The sequence below is a fragment of the Mustelus asterias genome, chromosome 6 (assembly GCF_964213995.1).
Source record: "Mustelus asterias chromosome 6, sMusAst1.hap1.1, whole genome shotgun sequence".
NCBI classification, from domain to species: domain Eukaryota; kingdom Metazoa; phylum Chordata; class Chondrichthyes; order Carcharhiniformes; family Triakidae; genus Mustelus; species Mustelus asterias.
In genome coordinates this window covers 147054325-147073463 of record NC_135806.1, presented here as the reverse complement: position 1 = coordinate 147073463, position 19139 = coordinate 147054325, and the positions used below count along the sequence as shown (strand labels likewise).

Here is a 19139-nt window from a genome sequence, read left to right as displayed (position 1 = left end):
TCCAGCGAAAACAATCCCAAATCCCTCAGCCTCTCCTCATAGGATCTCCCCTCCATACCAGGCAACATCCTGGTAAACCTCCTCTGCACCCTCTCCAAAGCCTCCACATCCTTCCTGTAATGTGGGGACCAGAACTGCACACAGTACTCCAAGTGCGGCCGCACCAGAGTTGTGTACAGTTGCAACATAACGCTACGACTCCTAAATTCAATCCCCCTACCAATAAACGCCAAGACACCATATGCCTTCTTAACAACCTTATCTACTTGATTCCCAACTTTCAGGGATCTATGCACACATACACCTAGATCCCTCTGCTCCTCCACACTATTCAAAGTCCTCCCGTTAGCCCTATACTCAACACATCTGTTATTCCTACCAAAGTGAATTACCTCACACTTCTCCGCATTAAACTCCATCCGCCACCTCTCGGCCCAACTTTGCAACCTGTCTAAGTCTTCCTGCAAACTACGACACCCTTCCTCACTGTCTACCACACCACCGACTTTGGTGTCATCAGCAAATTTGCTAATCCACCCAACTATACCCTCATCCAGATCATTAATAAATATTACAAACAGCAGTGGCCCCAAAACAGATCCCTGAGGTACACCACTTGTAACCGCACTCCATGATGAATATTTACTATCAACCACCACCCTCTGTTTCCTATCCGCTAGCCAATTCCTGATCCAATTTCCTAGATCACCCCCAATCCCATACATCTGCATTTTCTGCAGAAGCCTACCATGGTGAACCTTATCAAACGCCTTACTAAAATCCATATATACCACGTCCACTGCCTTGCCCCCATCCACCTCCTTGGTCACTTTCTCAAAAAACTCAATAAGGTTAGTAAGGCACGACCTACCTGCCACAAAACCATGCTGACTATCACCTATCAATTCATTACTCTCCAAATAACTATAAATCCTATCCCTTATAATTTTTTCCAACATCTTGCCGACAACAGAAGTGAGACTCACCGGTCTATAATTCCCGGGGAAGTCTCTGTTCCCCTTCTTAAACAATGGGACAACATTCGCTAACCTCCAATCTTCTGGTACTATACCAGAGGCCAACGACGACCTGAAGATCAGAGCCAGAGGCTCTGCAATCACTTCTCTTGCCTCCCAGAGAATCCTTGGATAAATCCCATCCGGACCAGGGGATTTATCTATTTTCAGACCCTCCAGAATATCCTGCACATCCTCCTTATCAACTGTAATACTGTCTATTCTACTCCCTTGCAACCCAGTGTCCTCCTCAGCTATATTCATGTCCCCTTGCGTGAACACCGAAGAGAAATATTGGTTCAATGCTTCACCAATCTCCTCCGGTTCCACACATAACTTCCCTCTGCCATCTATAACTGGCCCTAAACTTGCCCTAACCAACCTTCTGTTCTTGACATACCTATAGAACGCCTTAGGATTCTCTTTAACCCTATCCGCCAAAGTCTTCTCATGTCCCCTTTTAGCCCTTCTAAGCTCGCTCTTCAACTCCCTCTTAGCCAATCTAAAGCTTTCTAGTGCACTACCCGAGTGCTCACGTCTCATCCGAACATAAGCCTCCTTTTTCTTTTTAACCAACAAAGAAACTTTTTTGGTGCACCACGGTTCCCTAGCCCTACCAATTCCTCCTTGCCTGACAGGGACATACCTATCACAGACTCGCAGTAGCTGCTCCTTGAAAAAACTCCACATGTCGGACGTTCCCAGTCCCTGTAATCTCCTAGTCCAACCTATGTTTCCTAATTCTCTCCTAATAGCCTCATAATTACCCTTCCCCCAGCTAAAACCACTGGCCCGAGGTTCATGCCTATCCCTTTCCATCACTAAGGTGAACGTAACCGAATTGTGGTCACTATCACCAAAATGCACACCAACTTCCAAGTCTAGCACCTGGTCTGGCTCATTTCCCAGCACCAGATCCAATATAGCCTCACCTCTAGTTGGCCTGTCTACATACTGAGTCAAAAAACCTTCCTGCACGCTTTGAACAAAAACTGACCCCTCTAACGAGCTAGAGCTATAACAATTCCAGTCAATATTAGTCAAGTTAAAATCCCCCGTAACAATTGCCCTATTACTTTCACTCCTAAGCAGGATTGACTCCGCAATCCTTTCCTCAACCTCTCTAGAACTTTTAGGAGGTCTATAAAAGACTCCCAACAGGGTGACCTCTCCTCTCCTATTTCTAATCTCCGCCCATACTACCTCAACAGATAAGTCCTTATCAAACCTCCTCTCTGACACTGTGATACAATCTCTGACCAATAATGCTACCCCTCCCCCTCTTCTACCTCCTTCCCTACTTCGACTAAAACATTTGAACCCCGGGACCTGCAGCATCCATTCCTGCCCCTGCTCTATCCATGTCTCTGAAATAGCCACAACATCGAAGTCCCAGGTACTGATCCACGCTGCAAGTTCACCCACTTTATTGCGAATACTCCTGGCATTGAAGTATACACATTTCAAACCCTGCTCCACCCCACCTCTGCAATGCCGTGCATTGCAGTCCCCATCCATGCATCCCTCACTTTCAGCCCCACTACTCAGGATCCCTCCCCCCCCCCGAATCAGTTTAAACCTCCCTGCATGGCCTTAGCAAATTTACCCCCCAGGATATTGGTCCCCTTCTGATTAAGGTGTAGACCATCCTTCTCATAGAGGTCACACCTTCCCTGATATCTGTGTTAAACCTCCCCCCCTTCACCTTGAACCTATGACCCCTTGTGAACGTCACCACCGACCCGGGGAAAAGCTTCCCACCGTTCACCCTATCTATGCCTTTCATAATTTTATACACCTCTATTAAATCTCCCCTCATCCTCTGTCTTTCCAAGGAGAACAACCCCAGTTTCCCCAATCTCTCCTCATAACTAAGCCCCTCCATACCAGGCAACATCCTGGTAAACCTCCTCTGTACTCTCTCCAAAGCCTCCACGTCCTTCTGGTAGTGTGGCGACCAGAACTGGACGCAGTATTCCAAATGCGGCCGAACCAACGTTCTATACATCTGCAACATCAGACCCCAATTTTTATACTCTATGCCCCGTCCTATAAAGGCAAGCATGCCATATGCCTTCTTCACCACCTTCTCCACCTGTGACGTCACCTTCAAAGATCTGTGGACTTGCACACCCAGGTCCCTCTGCGTCTCTACACCCTTTATGGTTCTTCCATTTATCGTGTAGCTCCTCCCTACATTATTCCCACCAAAATGCATCACTTCGCATTTATCAGGATTGAACTCCATCTGCCATTTCCTTGCCCAAAATTCCAGCCTATCTATATCCTTCTGTAGCCTCTGACAATGTTCCTCACTATCTGCAAGTCCTGCCAGTTTTGTGTCGTCCGCAAACTTACTGATCACCCCAGTTACTCCTTCTTCCAGATCATTTATATAAATCACAAACAGCAGAGGTCCCAATACAGAGCCCTGCGGTACACCACTAGTAAGAAGTTTAACAACACCAGGTTAAAGTCCAACAGGTTTATTTGGTAGCAAAAGCCACACAAGCTTTCGGAGCTCTTAGCCCCTTCTTCAGGTGAGTGGGAATTCTGTTCACAAACAGAGCTTATAAAGACACAGACTCAATTTACATGAATAATGGTTGGAATGCAAATACTTACAACTAATCAAGTCTTTAAGAGACGAAACAATGTGAGTGGAGAGAGCATCAAGACAGGCTAAAAAGATGTGTATTGTCTCCAGACAAGACAGCCAGTGAAACTCTGCAGGTCCACGCAACTGTGGGAGTTACAAATAGTGTGACATGAACCCAATATCCCGGTTGAGGCCGTGCTCGTGTGTGCGGAACTTGGCTATCAGTTTCTGCTCAGCGACTCTGCGCTGTCGTGTGTCGTGAAGGCCGCCTCAGGACGGTCACCTCAGCACCTCACTGTACCGCAAGCCCTCGGATAACCTCACGATGCTCCACTTCTCCAGCTTCCACCCTAAACACGTTAAAGAAGCCATCCCCTACGGACAAGCCCTCCGTATACACAGGATCTGCTCGGATGAGGAGGATCGCAACAGACACCTCCAGACGCTGAAAGATGCCCTCATAAGAACAGGATATGGCGCTAGACTCATTGATCAACAGTTCCAACGCGCCACAGCGAAAAACCGCACCGACCTCCTCAGAAGACAAACACGGGACACAGTGGACAGAGTACCCTTCGTTGTCCAGTACTTCCCCGGAGCGGAGAAGCTACGGCATCTCCTCCGGAGCCTTCAACATGTCATTGATGAAGACGAACATCTCGCCAAGGCCATCCCCACACCCCCACTTCTTGCCTTCAAACAACCGCACAACCTCAAACAGACCATTGTCCGCAGCAAACTACCCAGCCTTCAGGAGAACAGTGACCATGACACCACACAACCCTGCCACAGCAACCTCTGCAAGACGTGCCAGATCATCGACACAGATGCCATCATCTCACGTGAGAACACCATCCACCAGGTACACGGTACATACTCTTGCAATTCGGCCAACGTTGTCTACCTGATACGCTGCAAGAAAGGATGTCCCGAGGCATGGTACATTGGGGAAACTATGCAGACGCTGCGACAACGGATGAATGAACACCGCTCGACAATCTCCAGGCAAGACTGTTCTCTTCCTGTTGGGGAGCACTTCAGCAGTCACGGGCATTCGGCCTCTGATATTCGGGTAAGCGTTCTCCAAGGCGGCCTTCGCGACACACGACCGCGCAGAGTCGCTGAGCAGAAACTGATAGCCAAGTTCCGCACACACGAGGACGGCCTCAACCGGGATATTGGGTTCATGTCACACTATTTGTAACTCCCACAGTTGCGTGGACCTGCAGAGTTTCACTGGCTGTCTTGTCTGGAGACAATACACATCTTTTTAGCCTGTCTTGATGCTCTCTCCACTCACATTGTTTCGTCTCTTAAAGACTTGATTAGTTGTAAGTATTTGCATTCCAACCATTATTCATGTAAATTGAGTCTGTGTCTTTATAAGCTCTGTTTGTGAACAGAATTCCCACTCACCTGAAGAAGGGGCTAAGAGCTCCGAAAGCTTGTGTGGCTTTTGCTACCAAATAAACCTGTTGGACTTTAACCTGGTGTTGTTAAACTTCTTACTGTGTTTACCCCAGTCCAACGCCGGCATCTCCATATCATGTACACCACTAGTCACAGGCCTCCAGCCGGAAAAAGACCCTTCCACTACCACCCTCTGTCTTCTGTGACCAAGCCAGTTCTCCACCCATCTAGCCACCTCCCCCTTTATCCCATGAGATCCAACCTTTTTCACTAGCCTACCATGAGGGACTTTGTCAAACGCTTTACTAAAGTCCATATAGACGACATCCACGGCCCTTCCTTCGTCAACCATTTTGGTCACTTCTTCAAAAAACTCCACCAGGTTAGTGAGGCATGACCTCCCTCTCACAAAACCATGCTGACTATCGTTAATTAGTTTATTCCTTTCTAAATGCACATACATCCTGTCTCTAAGAATGCTCTCCAACAACTTCCCCACCACGGACGTCAGGCTCCGCGTGGAGGACGCGGAACGTCTGCAGAGAGATTTGGATAGGCTGAGCGAGTGGGCGAGGATCTGGCAGATGGAATATAACATTAGCAAATGTGAGGTTATCCACTTTGGAAGAAATAATAGTAAATTGGAATATTATTTAAATGGAGAAAAATTACATCGTGCGACTGTGCAGAGGGACCTGAGGGTCCTTGTGCACGAATCGCAAAAACTCAGTCTGCAGGTGCAGCAGGTGATCAAGAAGGCGAATGGAATGTTGGCCTTTATCGCGAGGGGGATAGAATATAAAAGCAGGGAGGTCTTGCTGCAACTGTACAAGGTACTGGTGAGGCTGCAACTGGAGTACTCTGTGCAGTTTTGGTCCCCTTATTTGCGAAAGGATATCTTGGCCTTGGAGGGAGTGCAGAGAAGGTTCACCAGGTTGATACCGGAGATGAGGGGTGTAGCTTATGAGGAGAGATTGAACAGATTGGGTCTGTACTCGTTGTAGTTTAGAAGGCTGAGGGGTGATCTTATAGAGACATATAAGATAATGAAGGGGCTGGATAGGGTAGAGGTGGAGAGATTCTTTCCACTTAGAAGGGAAACCAGAACTAGAGGGCACAGCCCCAAAATAAGTGGGGGCCGGTTCAGAACAGAGTTGAGGGGGAACTTCTTCTCTCAGAGGGTAGTGAATCTCTGGAATTCTCTGCCCATTGAAGTGGTGGAGGCTTCCTCGTTGAATATGTTTAAATCACGGGTAGATAGATTTCTGATCGATAAGGGAATTAGGGGATATGGGGAGCAGGCGGGTAAGTGGAACTGATTCGCTTCAGATCAGCCATGATCTTGTTGAATGGTGGGGCAGGCTCGAGGGGCTAGATGGCCTACTACTGCTCCTATTTCTTATGTTCTTATGTTCTTATTCCCATCCTATTCATGTATTTGTCAAGACGCCCCTTAAAAGTCACTTCACTACCGTTTCCGCTTCCACTACCTCCCCCGGCAACGTGTTCCAGGCACCCACTATTCTCTGTGTAAAAAGTCTGCCTCATACATCTCCTTTAAACCTTGCCCCTCGCACCCTAAACATATGCCGCCTAGTAATTGACTCTTCCACCCTGGGAAAAAGCTTCTGACTATCCACTCTGTCCATGCCTGTCATATTATTCCTGTAATATCAAGTCATAGAATGGTTATGTTGCAGACTAAAGCCATTTGCCATGTTGTTTCTATTTTGACTTTGTGAATGAGTAACTCACCTAGTCTCACTCCCCCGTCTTACCCCATATGATTCGATGATTCTATATCCTGGCAATACTTTAGCCAATTCTCGTTTGAAAGCACTGAATGAACCTGCTGACAGCACACTCCAGGCTGTCCCTTATTTTGAGGATTACATCTATTGGAATCATGAATTTCAGCTATTTTTCTTCGTATGACTGAAGTGGCCAATTCTGGACTCGCAGATCTTTGGGCATTAGGGCAGGATGTCCAAGATCATGGGATCTGGAGTGCAGGAGTTGCTTCCTTTAATTTTGTCACCAATCTGCCTCATCATTGTGACGTTGGCTTGATAGAAAAGTTGTCTTCCATACTCAACACTCACTTGAATGGGTCCATGCAGCCACAACGCTCAAGATGCTCAACATCATCCAGGATAGAGCTGTTAGTTTCCTTGTTCTGAACTCTTTATTCAATCCCTTCACTAGCTGTGTTTTTTGACTACAACCGACGGAACACTTTCGGAATTTACCATTGTCACTCCAAGTGCACCCAGCATCACACTCTCCCAAACTTATCATCTCTACTATCATGGAGGACAACAAAAGTATTGCCTTGAGAACACCATCATCTCCACGTTCTCCTTCTTTACCCCAACCAAATCATATGCTGTCCACACCTGGGTGTTTGGTGTTGACGCTTTCTAATAACTGGGTCAATCATAGTACCTTACAACACAGAACAAGGCCATTCGGCCCATCGAGCCTTTGTTGACTCTTACAAACCCCGGAGACACCAGTCACTTTTTAAAAGGAAGGATTTCCCTGGCTTCAAAGGAAAGAAAATCTGGACAACATTTTAATTCTTTAATCATTTACTGTAAATGCCTTATGAGGATAGGCTGAGGGAGCTCGGTCTTTTCTCCTTGGAGAGACAAAGGATGAGAGGAGACCTAATAGAGGTATATAAGATGTTGAGAGGCATAGATCGGGTGGACTCTCAGAGGCTTTTTCCCAGGGTGGAAATGTCTGCGACGAGAGGACACAGGTTTAAGGTGCTGGGGGGTAAGTACAGGGGAAATGTTAGGGGGAAGCTTTTCACACAGAGGGTGATGGGCGAGTGGAATCGGCTGCCGTCAATGGTGGTGGAGGCGAACTCAATAGTGTCTTTTAAGAGACTCCTGGATGAGTACATGGAGCTTAATAGGATGGAGGGTTATAGGTAGGTCTAGAAGGTAGGGATGTGTTCGGCACAACTTGTGGGCCGAAGGGCCTGTTTGTGCTGTAGTTTTTCTATGTTTCTATGTTTCTAAAGAACCAATTATATCAACATAATTCAAACATTAATTAACATGCAAATATTTCAAATGAAAGGATAAATTTTACTTCAAATAGTCAATACAACAATGATACACCTCACATTGTTAGTTATAAGCACTTGTTTCACTTCCCACACAATGTGACGCCACATACAATCCCAGAGTTTATCTGACTTGACTGCCAACACTTATGATCTCTCACTTCCCATCCTGAATTTGGCCCTTGAGTCATTTTCACCTTCAGCCATATTCTATCTGAATTTCCTCGCTATGGTTAGCACCCAAACAGCATACCCTTCAGAACCTCCTTAACTAGATTCACAACCATCTTGATGACAGATAGACAGATAGTCCAGACACTCCTGTCTCTGGCTCCGTTAAATGGTTTGATTGGCGTGGGGAAAGCTGAAACTGCACAGTAACCTTGTCCAATCTGCTGTCCCTGCTCTCTTTCTCTCTCTCTTCAGCTTCCTGTCCTTTTTTAACTGTATTACACATAATGCTCCCTTCATTGCAGGTTCTGTTCTACCCACAGATATATATCTTTCTGGGTTCTGAGACCATTTGTAGTCTAACATCCAATTAGCTGTCTATTTATCTTTTGCTCCAGCAACCTAGATTAAAGTTTATTTGTTAGTCATGAGTAAGGCTTACATTCACACTGCAATGAAGTTACTGTGAAATTCCCCTAGTCGCCACAGTCCAGCACTTGTTTGGCTCAATGCACCTAATCAGCACGTCTTTCAGAATGTGGGAGGAAACCGGAGCACCCTGAGGAAACCCACGCAGACACGGGGAGAACATGCAAACGCCACACAAACAGTGACCCGAGCTGGGAATCAAGCCCAGGTCCCTGGCGTTGTGAAGCAGCAGTGGTAACCACTGTGCCACCGTGCCACCTCATGAGCATTACATGAACACTGCTGAGATGTTCAAGGACACATTGTCAGAATTGTCTTAGTTTCACAATGAACTAAAAGAAAATCTCAAAAGAAGTAAATACAGGCTTTTCCCCAAAACACAAAGATCATAACATGAGACTTTGAAAGCATTATCCTAATTAATTCCTGTCATGGTATTCCATGAGTAAATGTAGTTATCTGAGTAAATGTCCCTGTTACCTGATAGTGAGGATTTGTCCAAAATTGAGTTCGAAGTTGTTAACTTGTGCAATGAAGATAGCAGCAAGTGCCTCATACAGCGCAGTGCCATCCATGTTAATTGTGGCACCGACAGGCAGCACAAATCTGGTAATTCGTTTATCCAGCCCAATCTTGTCCTCCAGGCAGCGAAATGTGATAGGCAAGGTTGCTGAGCTAAAGGGACGGGAGGAGATAAATTTCAGCCCAGTGATACAGTGTCATAACAGCAGAGTTTCTGTGAGCGAGCGAGTGTTGTGATGATATTATACATTTAGGAAATGCACATATATCATGTTTATTGTGAGGGCTATGTTTAAAATTCAGATCTAAATTCAGATTTTACACGGTGCCACGGCTTGGAGCTCTCCTGTCATGTCTTACCCCTTTAAATTAAACCTTTGAAAGATGTTTTGTTTCAGATTATATCCAATTCTCTCGGGCCTTTCTTTCCTGCTGCTCGTTACTACCGAATATAACCTTTACAAAATATAAACCACAGAAATTACCTGAGACTACAAGTGATAAAATTATGAAGTACTTAGCTGACATTTCTACTTACCAATCAGCTCTTTCCCTCATGTCCTCTACTACTGCACCAGGGCAAGACCACACCTTACTTTTACTTAGCTTGTCCTCCTCACAGTGCTTTTTTTTGGTTAGTGGAGGAGGGAGGGAGGGAAAAACTTCCACTACCCACTGTACAGTTGAGGTGACTGCGCCGACTTCTCCCAGAATGTTCCTAGGATAAGCTGGCAAAGGATATTTAAGGGGTTGACAGCAGATAGGCAATGGCAGACGTTTAAAGAACACATGGATGAACTTCAACAACTGTACATCCCTGTCTGGTGCAAGAGTAAAACGGGGAAGATGGCTCATCCATGGCTAACAAGGGAAATCAGGGATAGTGTTAAAGCCAAAGAGGAGACTTATAAATTGGCCAGAAAAAGCAGCAAACCTGAGGACTGGGAGAAATTTAAAATCCAGCAAAGGATGACAAAGGGTTTAATTTGGAAGGGGAAAATAGAATATGAGAGTAAAATATGAAAACAAAAAACTGACTGCAAAATCTTCCATAGATATGTGAAGAGAAAAAGACTGGTGAAGACCAATGTAGGTCCCGTACAGTTAGAATCAGGTGAATTCATAATGGGCAACAAAGAGATGATAGACCAGCTGAACAAATACTTTGGATCAACCTTCACTGAGGAGGACACAAATAACCTTCCAGAAATACTAGGGGACAGAGGGTCAGGCATGAAGACAATATGGGTAGAGCTCAGGAATAGGAAAGGTGTAGTCACAATGTTGGGGGTTTACTATAGGCCACCCAACTGCCAGCAGGAGAAAGAGGAACAGATATGTAGGCAGATTTTGGCAAGGTGTAAAAGTAACAGGGTTGTTGTGGTGGGAGATTTTAATTTTCCCTATATTGACTGGGATTCACTTAGTGCTAGGGGCGTGAATGGGTCAGAGTTTGTAAGGAACCTCCAGGAGGGCTTCTTGAAACAGTATGTAGATAGTCTAACGAGGGAAGGGGCCATACTGGACCTGGTATTGGGTAATGAGACCGGCCAGGTGGTCGATGTTTCAGTAGGGGAGCAGTTCGGGAACAGTGACCACAATTCAGTAAGCTTTAAGGTACTGATGGATAAAGATAAGTGTAGTCCTCAAGTTAAGGTGCTAAATTGGGGGAAGGCTAATTACAACAATATTAGGCAGGAACTGAAGAATGTAGATTGGGGGCAGATGTTTGAGGGCAAATCAACATCTGGCATGTGGGAGGCTTTCAAGTGTAAGTTGATAGGGATTCAGGAACGGCACATTCCTGTAAAGATGAAGGATAAGTATGGCAAGTTTTGGGAACCTTGGATAACAAGAGATACTGTGAGCCTAGTCAATGAGAAAAAGGAAGCATTTGTCAAAGCTAGGAGGCTGGGAACACACGAAGCAAGTGTGGAATACAAGGAAAGTAGAAAGAAGCTTAAGCAAGGAGTAAGGAGGACTAAAAGGGGTCATGAAAAAGCATTGGCCAGCAGAATTATGGAAAATCCCAAGGCTTTTTATACATATATAAAGAGCAAGAGGGTAGCCAGGGAGAGGGTTGGCCCACTCAAGGACAAGGGAGGGAATCTATGCGTGGAAATGGGCGAGGTATTAAATGAGTACTTTGCGTCAGTATTCACCAAAGAGAAGGACTTGGTGGATGATGGGTCTGGGAAAAGATGTGTAGATAGTTTGAGTCATATTGAGATCAAAAAGGAGGAGGTATTGGGCTTCTTGAGAAACATTAAGGTAGACAAGTCCCCAGGGCCTGATGGGATATACCCCAGAATACTGAGAGAGGCAAGGGAGGAAATTGCTGGGGCCTTGAGAGAAATCTTTGTATCCTCACTGGCTACAGGGGGAAGTCCCAGAGGATTGGAGAACAACCAACGTTGTTCCTTTGTTTAAGAAGGGTAGCAAGAATAATCCAGGTAATTACAGGCTGGTGAACCTTACATCAGTGGTAGGGACATTTTTGGAGAGGATTCTTCGAGACAGGATTTATTCCCACTTGGAAATAAGTGGACGTATTAGTGGCGGGCAACATGGTTTTGTGAAGGGGAGGTCGTGTCTCACGAGCTTGATCGCGTTTTTTGAGGCAGTGACGAAGATGATTGATGAGGGTAGGGCAGTGGATGTTGTCTATATGGACTTCAGTAAGGCCTTTGACTAGGGTCCCTCATGACAGACTGGTGCAGTAGATGAAGTCGCATGGGATCAGAGGTGAGCTGGCAAGGTGGATACAAAACTGGTTTGATCAAAGTTGCGTGGACCTGCAGAGTTTCACTGGCTGTCTTGTCTGGAGACAATACACATCTTTTTAGCCTGTCTTGATGCTCTCTCCACTCCCATTGTTTTGTTTCTTAAAGACTGGATTAGTTGTAAGTATTCGCATTCCAACCATTATTCATGTAAATTGAGTCTGTGTCTTATAAGTTCTGTTTGTGAACAGAATTCCCACTCACCTGAAGAAGGGGCTCAGAGCCTCGAAAGCTTGTGTGGCTTTTGCTACCAAATAAACCTGTTGGACTTTAACCTGGTGTTGTTAAACTTCTTACTTGATCAAAGAAGACAGAGGGTAGCAGTGGAAGGGTGCGTTTCTGAATGGAGGGCTGTGACAAGTGGCATTCCTCGGGGATCAGTGCTGGGACCTTTGCTGTTTGTAATATATATCAATGATTTAGAGGAAAATGTAACTGGATTGATTAGTAAGTTTGCGGATGACACAAAGGTTGGTGGATTTGCGCGTAGCGATGAGGACCATCAGAGGGTCAAGCAGGATATAGATCAGTTAGGAGACTTGGGCGGAGAGATGGCAGATGGAGTTTAATCTGGACAAATGTGAGGTAATGCATTTTGGAAGGTCTAATACAGATAGGAAATATACAGTAAATGGCAGAACCCTTAAGTGTATTGATAGACAAAGGGATCTGGGTGTACAGGTACACAGGTCACTGAAAGTGGCAACGCAGGTGGAGAAGGTAGTCAAGAAGGCATACGGCATGCTTGCCTTCATCGGCCGGGGTATTGAGTTTAAAAATTGGCAAGTCATGTTGCAGCTTTATAGAACCTTAGTTAGGCCGCACTTGGAATATAGTGTTCAATTCTGGTCGCCACACTACCAGAAGGATGTGGAAGCTTTGGAGAGGGTACAGAAAAGATTTACCAGGATGTTGCCTGGCATGGAGGGCATTAGCTATGAGGAGAGATTGGAGAATCTTGATTTGTTCTCACTGGAACAACGGAGGGTGAGGGGCGACCTGATAGAAGTCTACAAGATTATGAGTGGCATGGACAGAATGGATAGTCAGAAGCTTTTTCCCAGGGTGGAAGAGTCAATTATCAGGGGCACAGGTTTAAGGTGCGAGGGGCAATGTTTAAAGGAGATGTACGAGGCGGATCTTTTACACAGAGGGTAGTGGGTGCCTGGAACCCTTTGCTGGGGGAGGTAGTGGAAGCGGATACGGTAGTGACTTTTAAGGGGCGTCTGGACAAATACATGAATAGGATGGGAATAGAGAGACATGGTCCGCGGAAGGGTAGGGGGTTTTAGTTAAGTCAGGCAGCAGGGTCAGTGCAGGCTTGGAGGGCCGAAGGGCCTGTTCCTGTGCTGTAATTTTCTTTGTTCTTTTCTTTGTTCTTTAGTTCTTTGAAGGAGGAACTGAAGATAATCCTTATTGGTCAAGAAATTGTACTGGGGAAATTGCTGGGTATAAAGCCCGATAAGTCCCCAGGGCCTGATGCTCTGCATCCCAGAGTACTCAAGGAAGTGGCCTCAGAAAAAGTGGACACATTGGTGATCATTTTCCAGCATTCTATAGACTCTGGAAGAGTTCCAGTGGATTGGAGGGTGGCTAATGTAACCCCACTTTTTAAAAAAGGAGGGAGAGAGAACAGAGAGAGAATTATAGACCGGTTAGCCTGACAATAATGGTGGGGAAAATGCTGGAGTTAATAATTAAGGATGTAATAACTGAGCAATTGGAAAGCAGCGACAGGATTGGTCCAAATCAGCATGGATTCACTAAATGGAAATCGCGCTTGACAAATCTTCTGGAATTTTTTGAGGATGTAACCAGTAGAGTGGACAAGGGTAAACCAGTGGATGTTGTGTATCTGGACTTTCAAAAGGTTTTTGACAAGGTCCCACTCGAGATTAGTCAGCAAAATTAAAGCTCATGGTATTGGGGGTAATGTATTGACGTGGATAGAGAACTGGTTGGCAAACAGGAAGCAGAGAGTGGGAATAAACGGGTCCTTTTCAGAGTGGCAGGCAGTGACTAGTGGGGGTACTGCAGGGTTCAGTGCTGGGACCCCAGCTGTCTACAATGTACATTAATGATTTGGATGAAGGAATTGAATGCAATATCTCCAAATTTGCGGACGAGACACTAAGCTGGGTGGCAGTGTGTGCTGTGAGGAGGATGCTAAGAGGCTGCAGGGTGACTTGGACAGGCTGGCTGAGTGGAGAAATACTTGACAAATGCAATATAATGTAGATAAATGTGAGGTGATCCACTTTGGTGGCAAAAAGAGGAAGGAAGATCATTATCTGAATGGTGACAGTTTAGGAAAAGGGGAAATGCAATGTGACCTGGGTGTCATGGTGGAACAGTCGCTGAAGGCTGGCATGCAGGTACAGCAGGCAGTGAGGAAAGCTAATGGCATGCTGGCCTTCATAGCAAGAGGATTTGAGTATAAGAATAAGGACGTCTTGCTGCAGTTATACAGGGCCTTGGTGAGGCCACACCTTGAGTATTGTGTGCAGTTTTGGTCTCCTGACCTGAAACAGGACATTCTTGCTATTTAGAGAGTCCAGCGAAGATTCACCAGACTGATTCCTGGAACGGCAGGACTGACATATAAACAGACTGGATCGACTGGGCTTGTACTCACTGGAATTTAGAAGAATGAGGCAGGATCTCATAGAAATGTGTTAAATCCTGATGGGACTGGACAGGCTAGATGTGGGAAGAATGTTCCCGATATAAGTCCCCCATGGTCGGCTTCTGATGAAAGTGAGGAGGTGTGGGATAGAGGGAAAGTTGGCCGATTGGATAGGTAACTGGCTGTCTGACCGAAGACAGAGGGTGGTGGTCGATGGAAAATTTTCGGATTGGAGGCAGGTTGCTAGCGGTGTGCCGCAGGGATCAGTGCTTGGTCCTCTGCTCTTTGTGATTTTTATTAATGACTTAGAGGAGGGGGCTGAAGGGTGGATCAGTAAATTTGCTGATGACACCAAGATTGGTGGAGTAGTGGATGAGGTGGAGGGCTGTTGTAGGCTGCAAAGAGACATAGATAGGATGCAAAGCTGGGCTGAAAAATGGCAAATGGAGTTTAACCCTGATAAATGTGAGGTGATTCATTTTGGTAGGACAAGTTTAAATGTGGATTACAGGGTCAAAGGTAGAGTTCTGAAGACTGTGGAGGAACAGAGAGATCTTGGGGTCCATATCCACAGATCTCTAAAGGTTGCCAGTCAAGTGGATAGAGCTGTGAAGAAGGCCTATAGTGTGTTAGCTTTTATTAACAGGGGGTTGGAGTTTAAGAGCCGTGGGGTTATGCTGCAACTGTACAGGACCTTGGTGAGACCGCATTTGGAATATTGTGTGCAGTTCTGGTCACCTCACTATAAGAAGGATGTGGAAGCGCTGGAAAGAGTGCAGAGGAGATTTACCAGGATGCTGCCTGGTTTGGAGGGTAGGTCATATGAGGAAAGGTTGAGGGAGCTAGGGCTGTTCTCTCTGGAGCGGAGGAGGCTGAGGGGAGACTTAATAGAGGTGTATAAAATGATGAAGGGGATAGATAGAGTGAACGTTCAAAGACTATTTCCTCGGGTGGATGGAGCTATTACAAGGGGGCATAACTATAGGGTTCGTGGTGGGAGATACAGGACGGATATCAGAGGTAGGTTCTTTACGCAGAGAGTGGTTGGGGTGTGGAATGGACTGCCTGCAGTGATAGTGGAGTCAGACACTTTAGAAACATTTAAGTGGTTATTGGATAGGCACATGGAGCACACCAGGATGATAGGGAGTGGGATAGCTTGATCTTGGTTTCAGATAAAGCTCGGCACAACATCGTGGGCCGAAGGGCCTGTTCTGTGCTGTACTGTTCTATGTTCTATGTTCTAAGTCCAGAACTAGGGGTCACAGTCTAAGAATAAGGGGTAAGCCATTCAGGACTGAGATGAAGAAGAACATCTTCACTTGGAGTTGTGAACCTGTGGAATTCTCTACCACAGAAAGCTGTTGGGGCCAGTTCATTAGATATGTTCAAGAGGAAGCTGGACGTGGCCCTTGCGGCTAAAGGGATCAAGGGGTATGGGGAGAAAGCGGGAGTGCGATACTGAAAGCCATGATCATATTGAATGGTGATGCAGCCTTGAAGGGCTAAATGGCCTACTCCTGCATCTAATTTCTATGTTTTTATGTACCATGTTTCCAGGGTCAGTATGCTTATCCTCACCCCAGTTCCTGCTTTCACCCTCACACACTGCAACAACCTGAGCCTCCTCCTGTGCCTGTGCAATTCTCTACCACAGGAAACAGTTGAGACCAAAACATTGTATGTTTTCAAGAAGCAGTTAGATAGAGCTCTTGGCACGAAAGGGATCAAAAGATATGGAGGAGAAGGCAAGAACAGGTTACTGAGTTGGAGGATGAACCATGATCTGAATGAATTGTGGAGCAGGCTGGAAAGGCCGAATGGTCTACACCTGCTGCTATTTTCTATGTTTCTGGTCATACCTGCCTCATTCGTATACACCCTCCTGTCTCTAACCATATATACAATCTGAAGTATTTAGCCAAAGTAGTGTGAAAGTCTTCTGGAACAAAGGGGCCATTTTCACGTCCTGCCTGCCACGGGAATCTTAGCTGGCAGGAGGGCGGGCCATGCAAAGGCCGTTGACCTTGGGCGAGATTTTCCGGTTTTGGGGCAAGCACTGCTGGGAAATCCTGCCCAAAGTGTCTCGGTAACATTTTCCCTCTCTGGTGAGTCACAGAATCTAATGCTTGGACTCCAGCTCATCAAGTCTGAGCCAGAGTACCTCAAACTGCAGATGTTTCCTGCAGAAGGAGCTGACAAATCGCAAAGGTGGCTATTATCTGATTTATTATTGTCATATGTATTAACATACAGTGAAAAGTATTGTTTCTTGCACGCTATACATTCAAAACATACCGTTCATAGAGAAGGAAACGAGAGAGTGCAGAATGTAGTGTTACAGTCATAGCTAGGGTGTAGAGAAAAATCAACTTAATGCAAGGTAAGTCCATTCAAAAGTCTGACAGCAGCAGGGAAGAAACTGTTCTTGAGTCGGTTGGTACGTGACCTCAGACTTTTGTATCTTTTTCCCGACGGAAGAAGGTGGAAGAGAGAATGTCCGGGGTGCGTGAGGTCAGTTTGATATGCTACAGCTACAACACATCACCTGTGCTAACATATGTGTATAGATTGGCATTTGATGGTCAGTAGAGATATGGTCAAAGGGCCTGTTTCTGTGCTTTATGACTCTATGACTATCTCTAATATATTCTAGTTAAATAATTAGAGTTTCAAGTTTTGAAATATCACTTAATGATTATTTGTAGTTATATTAAGCAGCTTAAGTAACAAAGAACAAAGAAAGAACAAAGAAAAGAACAGAACAGTTTTGGGGCTTTTGGCCCTCCAAGCCCATGCTGATGATGATGCTCTAACTAAACTAAAAAAAACCTTCTGCCCTTACTCAGTCCGTATCCCTCTATTCCCTCCCTATTCATGTACCCATCTAGATGCCTCTTAAATGTTGCTAATGTGCCTGCTTCCACACCTTCTCTGGCAGCGCTTTCCAGGCACTTTTTGTAAAAAACTTGCCCCGCGCATCTCTTTTAAACTTTCCCCCTCTCACCTTGAACCTGTGCCCCCTTGTAATTGACACTTCCACCCTTGGAAAAAGCCTGACTATCCACCCTGTCTATGCCTTTCATAATTTCGTATCCTTCTTTGCACTCTCTCCAAAGCTTCCACATCCTTCTGGTAGTGTGGTGACCAGAACTGCACGCAATACTCCAAATGCAGCCTAACCAAGGTTTTATATAGCTGCAACATGATTTCCCAACTCTTGTACTCAATGCCCCAGCTGATGAAGACAAGCATGCCGTATGCCTTCTTAATCACCTTGGCCACCTGTGTTGCCACTTTTAGGGAACTGTGGACCTGCACAACCAGATCCCTCTGTATGTTAATGTTCCTCAGGGTTCTGCCATTTACAGTATAATTCATCAGTAACTAAGCAATAAATTTAATGCAGCATTATGTCTTCCCAGTCCTTGTTTAAACTACTACACTAATTCAGAAAGAAAAGAAACATTCAGAGAGAAAAATGTAGAACTCACCAACCTGCTTATCTAATTAAGAAGTCTCAACACCAGGTTAAAGTCCAACAGGTTTATTTGGAATCACGAGCTTTCGGAGCGCTGCTCCTTCATCAGGTGAGTGGAGGTTAATTCACTAACATGGCATATATAGACAGAGACACAATTGCAAGATAATTACAGATTAGAATGGTTGGAATGCGAGTCTTTACAGGTAATCAAGTATTTACAGTGTAAGTGACAGTGTGAGTGGAGAGAGGGATAATCACAGGTTAAAGAAGTGTGAATTGTCTCAAAACAAGACAGTCAGGAGGATTTCGCAAGCCCAGGCCAAATGGTGGGGATTACATGTAGTGTGACATGAACCCGAGATTCTGGTTGAGGCCATGCTGCGGAACTTGGCTATCATTTTCTGCTCAGTGATTCTGCATTGTTATGTGTCTTGAAGGCCGCCTTGGAGAACGCTTACCCAAAGATCGGAGGCTGAATGCCCTTGACTGCTGAAGTGTTCCCCGACTGGAAGGCTGTTCCTGCCTGGCGATTGTCGCGCGGTGTCCATTCATCCATTGTTGTAGCAGCTGCACGGTCTCGCCGATGTACCATGCCTCGGGATATCCTTTCCTGCAGCGTATCAGGTAGACAACGTTGGCTGAGTTGCATAAGTATGTACCGTGTACCTGGTGGGTGGTGTTCTCACGTGAGATGGTGGCATCCGTGTCGATGATCCAGCACGTCTTGCAGAGGTTGCTGTGGCAGGGTTGTGTGGTGTCGTGGTCACTGTTCTCCTGAAGGCTGGGTAGTTTGCTGCGAACAATTGTCTGTTTGAGGTTGCACGATTGTTTGAAGGCAAGTAGTGGGAAGTGTGGGAATGGCCTTGGCGAGATGTTCATCTTTATCGATGACATGTTGAAGGCTCTGAAAAAGATGTTGTAGTTTCTCTGCTCCGGGGAAGTACTGGACAATGAAGGGTACTCTGTCGGTTTTGTCCCATGTTTGTCTTCTGAGGAGGTCAGTGCGGTTTTTTGCTGTGGTGT

General features: G+C 45.7%; 1 protein-coding gene across 1 annotated transcript in view; it reads right to left on the bottom strand.

Annotated features, from left to right (window-relative positions):
• Positions 1 to 19139, bottom strand: part of LOC144494700 (excitatory amino acid transporter 1-like) — a 107621-nt gene that overhangs the window by 76471 nt on the left and 12011 nt on the right. Inside the window, exon 4 of the mRNA XM_078213900.1 lies at positions 9182 to 9376. Coding sequence (XP_078070026.1) covers positions 9182 to 9376 — 195 coding nt within the window. The remainder of the gene's footprint in view (positions 1 to 9181; positions 9377 to 19139) is intronic.